At 38.4% G+C, this 6988-nt stretch overlaps 1 protein-coding gene across 1 annotated transcript; it reads right to left on the bottom strand.

Moving 5' to 3' along the window:
* Window positions 1-1117: 1117 nt before the first annotated feature.
* On the bottom strand, window positions 1118-4814 carry LOC117406945 (proteasome assembly chaperone 1-like). The gene is made up of 7 exons (XM_034011412.3): window positions 4559-4814; window positions 3466-3575; window positions 2860-3008; window positions 2462-2524; window positions 2172-2370; window positions 1453-1589; window positions 1118-1330 (listed from the first exon to the last, which is right to left on the bottom strand). Exons 1-7 carry the CDS (start codon window positions 4681-4683, stop codon window positions 1253-1255), a joined length of 861 nt encoding a protein of 286 aa, XP_033867303.3. The 5' UTR covers window positions 4684-4814; the 3' UTR covers window positions 1118-1252.
* Between the last annotated feature and the right edge of the window lie 2174 nt (window positions 4815-6988).

Below are 6988 nucleotides of genomic sequence, written 5' to 3'. Positions count from 1 at the left end.
CACAGAAACGCTGCACCCCGGGGCTCAAGAGAGTGATACTGAACACAGTGCAGCCGGCTCTTTAGAAGGCAGTGAAGCCTGTAATTGCCATGCCCGTTTTTTTGTTTTTTTTCATTAGCTCTTTCTTCTAACACTGTGATTGTAGGAATTCAATCTATTATGGAACTCAATCATAGACCGAACCCTCAAAGAAGGTCATTTTAATCAGCCTTGCCTTGTTAAAAATATGCCTTGTAATTACACTACTGCACAACTGAGTCAAAACGAACCTTTTGTGCATTTCAGGGTAGCTTACGGCACGCTCGTTGAATAAAAAATACAAAAAGAACGCTGCTTTAAAAAGTGCAAAAAGACTTTAAGTTCATTAGTAGAAAACGATTGTGCGCACTTTAAACTCGCATTTACTTCAATAACAAAATTATCTTTTAATGGCGTTCAATTTGACAGTAATTTACTTCAATTTAGCTGCAACCACCTGATCATTTAATTTGACATTCAATTCTCAGAAATATAAAAAGCCAACAAAATTTGTATTTTAAAATTGCAGCATCTTGTGGCTTTTCAATGTCAGCCTTTCGTTACATACTCTGAATGGCATGTTAAGACTAAGTAACATAGCAGTTAAGGAGGCTGTGTGGTCCAGTGGTCAAAGAAAAGGGCTCGTAACCAGGAGGTCCCTGGTTCAAATCCCGGCTCACTCGCCGTGTGACCCTGAGCAAGTCATTTAACCTCTATGTGCTCTGTCTTTTGGGCGAGACGTTGTTCACACATCCTAGTCTCTGTAAGTTGCCTTGAGTAAAAGCGTATGCTAAATAAACAAATAATAATAAATCAGATGATATTCTTCTGTTTTTCTGTGCATCAGACTTTAAAACCTCAAACAATATGCATCTATTGTGACAGCTGGGCCATCAGTTCTCCTTTATTGCTGTACAAACCTTTATACAAGAAAGCAAGCTTGATTGCGTCACAAGGGCGCCATCTAGTGGAAGATTTAAACAGTGGAATAGAACACACAGGCTGATTAATTCTGCAAAATACAACCAGTGCGGTTCTAAACTGTTCAGCAGTTTATAATACAACAAATCAGTCACGAATAAGCACAAACACACAATCCTTTTATTTTGTAAGCCTATTTTTTTTTTTTTTATTATCTTGGCTCTTTTTTCTCTTTAAATTGTTTCAGAATAGGACATCAGAATACAGATTTCTAGCAGTGCAAACACACACAATAAAAAAACATTTTACACATTCAGGTGTACAGGTTACTTTGTGCTTCATTGACTCTCACCAGCTTTTTCAATATGTCTACACTCTCGGATGAATCCAGCTGGAAAAAAAAATACAATACTTTCATAACCATTTGCATGAATACATTCGAGAAATGTTTTTTTGAAGGAATGTAAGAAACGCAGACAGCACAGCAACCACAGCTGGCACCGACGCTCTTACCTTCATTACACGACTGAGGCTCCTGCAAGACACCGTGGGCTTGTAAGCCTCCATAGTGACTGAATCAGGTTTAACCACATCACTGTAACACTGGTACAAGACAGCCGGGATCCCAAAGACTTGACAGTGACTGAGAACTGAGGACAACAACCAGAGTTAGCAAAGGCAACAACCTAACAAAAAGAACAAGTTCAAGATATGGCCACTAGGGCCCCCTAGTGGCCCGCCTAGTAAATGTCAGCATGGTTTGAATCCTGCTTACCCAGAATTGCCAATCTTAGCAGGTTGAGGAGGAAAATCTCTTCCAAGACCCCTACCAGTCAGCCACTTGCGATATATAGATATAGATATATTTAATGAAGAAGGAAAGTAATTGATCAACTGAAAACACTACTTTAACAGTTTGCTACAATGTTTGGGCTTCAGCCTTCTTCAGACAGCATGGTAGAAATAGCCAGGAAGACTGATTTATATTATTAAAATAGACTTTTCAGTTTATCAATTACTTTTGTTCTTCATTAAGTGTATATATATATATATATATATATATATATATATATATATATATATATATATATATATATATATATATATACACATACACAGGCTGGCTTTTTATAAAAATCTTACATTTTTCTTCCTGTCGTCTTCGTTATAATTATAATTATTATTATGATGATGATGATCTGGGGTTTTTGAAAGGAGACACAAGCTGTTACCTGCTGCAGGGAGCCCAGTGATAACATTGGGCTGCTCCAGAAGGGGGCAGTGTGGCGCCTCTTTGTAGTGGCGTGTCTTCAGCGCTCTCAGGAAGGGCACAGGAATGGTGGAGACTGAATCAGGTGTCTTGTACTCAGCTACAGAGCAATCTGACAACACTGTGACAGTCAAGCCTGTTTTCTGAATGCTGCCTAAAACCTACAAGAGAGGTGCAACATTACTGCTCCTACCGTTATAGAGAGACTGTAAAAAACTGGGAACGGAATTCTGATGAGCAGAATGGATTTACCTTCTCTGCCCATTGAAAAAGCTGGTCTTCTGCTACATGACAAGTGCACTGGCAAATCAGAACCTTCAAAGACAAAAACAAAGGGCGGTTTTATACACAGCATTTTAAACCACTGTATATCAGGTCACATCTCAATAGGTAGGCCTAAGAGACCATACTATGTGACACATGGCAGTGTTTTCACTGTAAGACTGCATTAAATTTAAAAGCCCACATTTGCAATACTGCTATTGATATTCAAAAGAATGTTTAAAACATATTGCGCTTTCTTAAATCTAAAGTTTTCAAATGGTACATGTAACTTGCCATGTATCAAGAAGGCTTTTTAGACTAAAAACACCACTTCCTCGTCTGAATCTGTTGCTAAAAAGACATGACTTAATATTACAGCTACCCACGTCTGGCTTGTCGGTCGGTCTGTGGAAGACGCAGGATGGACCCGCAGGAAGCTGCTGATTGGCAGTGGTTTTGCATCTCTCGTTCCAGAGGGTGACGGACCCCACTGTCTCCCAGCTCCCCGAGCTCAGAACAAAGGCAGACAGGAATCCTGACAACACACGCATCACAAAGGGGGTTAACACACACCTTCATCTGACAAAGATCTCAAGATACCACACTGACATAGGCCTACTCTGAGCAGCAAGACAAGCCAGGGGGCTCCAGTAATCCCTTTTTTGATTCGGTAAGTCTGTAACACTACAGGTTATTTATAATATACCAAACTATTCCAATAGTAGAAGTAAACATGAAAACAAAAATGAAATCATATTAAATTACAAAGCAGTCCTGTAACCAGGATTATTGTATGGGATTCCAATGTAAGGAAATAAAAATGTATTTGCACAATCAACCACTTCATGCATAAGTACAGTAGAAAACGCTCAATAGTAAAACCTGTATGAATGCTGAAAGAAAGTGGTCCAACTGTTTGATGAGCCACTTGTTCATGAGATACAGTACAGAGGCACTGCTGTGTGCTATTCTATAGCTGCTCTCTCTGTTACCTGCAGCATTGGGTCCTGCAGCTAGGATAAGGTCAGAACACTGGAAGGCTTTGGCACTGGAGGTGTCTATCGACTCTGTGATCTCTGGATTCCAATGAACATGAACTTCTCTGTTTAAAAAAAAAAATAAAAAATAAAAGTGGGCAACCAACGAATCGATCAGACAAATCCTCTGTTGAGGCCAAACCCAAACCCGAGGATTTCTTACCTTGCATTAGCAGAACAGCTTTCTCTTGCAAGTCACTTTGCTGTGCATTCCTGAGCTGTAGACTATGCTTCTCGAAAGTGTGTCAGAGTGAACTGTTATGGTTCTAATAACTGTTTTTAAAAGGGTTACTATGAACCCTTTAAAGCTATTCAGTATATTTGTGAAGCACCTATGCATTTAAAAAAAAAAAGTTAAAAAATATAGACCTATCAATAAATTTATTACTAGCAAATGGATATAGTGATATCGTTAACTGTAGTGATTTGAAAAAAAAAATACTGTATAATTAAACATACCCTTTAATTTTTAAAGTACATTTTAGAAAGAATATTTAACTTGTCCCCCCTGTAAATTTCATTGTGCACTAGTACTGGACTTTCCCCACAAATAAACATGTCTGACGCTTAGCATTAAATAATGGCGTCTTTATTTCGGGCACTGCAGAGTTATATCCAGTCATGACACAGGCGCAACAGCAGCTGTGTTACGTGTTACTGCTATTCAAGGTTTAAAACAGCATCCAAATAATTGCGTGCAGTACGTAAGAACGTTTGTGAATGGCTCTGCGCTTCCATTCTAAGCGTGCTCCAGTCTCATGCGGTCTGTGTTGTACGAACTCACTACAGCTAGAAGATAAAACCGTAAAAGCACTGCACAAAATAAACATGAAATGTAAAACAAGTTTAACCGAAAGCTTATCTCAGATATTAGTCTCCGATTTTATCACATCTATGCTTTGATTTGATCGAAATGATTCAGCAAAATGTAATAATTATTTCATGATTGTCAAGAGGGGAAGCAATGGATTTCATAGGAAACAGAACTGCTACACGTTTATGTGTGTGTGTGTATTTATTTTAATAACTATTCCTATGTTTGTGTTACCTTTTCTTTTGGATTTCGTTCCTGATTTCCCGATCTTCTTCGTTTTCCTCCTCTTCCGAATCGTCTTCACCTTCCTCCACAGCTCGGGAGTAAGCGGGCACGACCTCTCCGAAAAATGTAGCCATGGGTCAATCCAATATGATCTAGATAAGTATTCTATTATTAAAATGGACAACAGGCAGCAGTCCCCGTGCTTGTGTACCTCTGAAAGGCCTTCTGTGTTTCGGTTTCTGTCTCGATAAGAACACCAGAGGGCGCTCTCTGAATAAAACAGGAGTGGGGTTTTTCTAAGAAGTCTGTTTGTATTAAGATCGCGTTATGCTTTTACTTTACGTTGAGTGCTTAATGTTATTGAGAATTTTAAAATCAACTAAAAATGGAACGGACGATTATATATGCACAGTGATGAAAATATTAATAATAATATTCAGACGCCCCTGTTGGTTTGAAGTGCTTGGGGGTAGTCCTGCATCGGCTCGGGTTCCAGCGGGTAAGCAGGAGGCGATTAGGGAGAAGTCAGCTGACTAAGCAGGGTTCTCGGTTTGTATTGCTGCTTGTTTGAGAAGTAGCACGATCCTTTTATCACGTCTGCTTGGCGTTATTAAAAATGCCTGTGGACGATGCGAAACAAAAGGGCTTGTATCAGGTGGTGGATAAGTTCGAGAGGTAAATCAGAAGTGTGGAATTCATTTGGAATCACAGCGAATGAAAATAATGAACACGTGACTGGATTCATTCCTTGTAATTATGTTTTTGTGAACGACAGTCAACAAACTGGTACATCATCTCTGCGAAAGCACAGGTGTAACTCCCTTTCAACGGGTGCCACGGTACGAAGAGACAGGTATTTTATAGTAAAGGAAGTAGAGCTCGTTAATGTTCCAATGTTAAAATATATCCAGACCACTAAAGAAAGATACCACTCTGTGATGTTGTGATTCGTGGAGAATGGTACGATATCTGTGTGTTAATGTGACATCGTGAGTCCGTCGACGCAGCCAGTAGGTAAAGGACATACACTTGCGGGTTCGGGTCCGGTTGCAGGTAAGATGATGGTGTTGCAGCGGCTTGCGTGTGCGGGTCGGGAGCGGTTCATAAAAATTAGACCCGCGCAGGAAAGGATCCAAAATAAATCATGTTTTGGTATTTAACTACCCGACTGTAAATTGCTTTAATAACATCACAACTGGAAACTCGTACATACAATTGGGCATCAATACAAAAAAATAGGTCACCACGATCAACAGCCACAGCATGTCTAACAGTATTTTCTCTCTTGAATGCCTATTTCTAGTTTCATCACCAGCTCAAATCAAATAACTATGATCCAGCTAGATTTAAATACTCAAGGATACAGCAATCACAGATTTGTGATCACTAAGGTGTTCAGTTATTCTACAATACAAGCAAATTATCTTGACACGAGACACTACGCGTTTAAAAAAAACAACAAAACACACTCAAATCATCACTTCTTGGGCAAATGCATCTTTATTAACCAATTACACAGTAACAGTGTCTGCCCCCTCCACCCGTTCGTGTTTTTATTAACAATGTAAAATGAATCCCAGGACAAACCTAGATTAGAAAACAAAATGTACATGTGATTTTGTATGTAAGGGGCTCATCCATTAACGACCCGACTACAATAAATGAAAATCTATTCAGATCAATGGTACGGGTAAAAGTCTGTAGCCTCAGGAAAAAAAAACAACAAAAAAAACTAACTCCAATCCATCAAAACCGTATTAAATGAATTAGTGTTCACTTTAACTAATAAGCGCAAAACACGTGCCAGGAATCTGCAATGTAAACGACACATCTCCACGCGGTATACATCTTTTTACACATTTTGTACGTTACGTCTAAACAGGAAGTTTAACATCAAGATGAGAAGACAGTAAGAAATGCCCTCCATTAACTATGCCTTCCCATGTGTGTAAATCCAACAATTTAGGCAAGACAAAAACACTTTCATTTTTAAAGTTCTTATTTTTGACACTGTAATGATGTGGTAAAGCAATATAATCAGTGGCTGGTAAACTGTCTTGGACATTTAAAAAAAAAAGTAGTCTTTTCCCAAATATTCACCATTTAATATGTTTACATGCAAGTGTTGCATAGTTTTGTATACATAGATATAAATATATATGGTAAAAAAAAGTTTAAAGCAGAAGACACCAACAAACCATATGCTATATCCATGTGCATTTTATATTTTTTTTATTTAAGTTCACAGCAAAATCCATGATCACTTTAAGAACTCTAAATAAAAAGTGAAATATTTAACGACTGCTTATAGAATGCATAATTTTGCAGCTTTAAGAATCTGAAATTAGTGCAGAATTTGTTCGAGTTTGAATATGCCACTGTGAACAATTACATTTTTGGAAGTTTTCACAATGACTTCAAACAGAATTTTCACATGGG

This window comes from Acipenser ruthenus, chromosome 9 (assembly GCF_902713425.1).
Source record: "Acipenser ruthenus chromosome 9, fAciRut3.2 maternal haplotype, whole genome shotgun sequence".
Classification (NCBI taxonomy): Eukaryota; Metazoa; Chordata; class Actinopteri; order Acipenseriformes; family Acipenseridae; genus Acipenser; species Acipenser ruthenus.
The sequence above is the reverse complement of the archived record's forward strand: the minus strand, read 5'-3'. Positions and strand labels throughout refer to the sequence as shown.

Coding starts and splice junctions, on each gene's coding strand:
- LOC117406945 (XM_034011412.3), bottom strand. CDS start 4,683: ATGGCTACATTTTTCGGAGAGGTCGTGCCCGCTTACTCCCGAGCTGTG. Junction 3,576..4,558: donor AACGAAATCCAAAAGAAAAG/GTAACACAAACA, acceptor TTTTTTAAACAG/AGAAGTTCATGTTCATTGGA. Junction 2,525..2,859: donor GACCGACCGACAAGCCAGAC/GTGGGTAGCTGT, acceptor TTGTCTTTGAAG/GTTCTGATTTGCCAGTGCAC.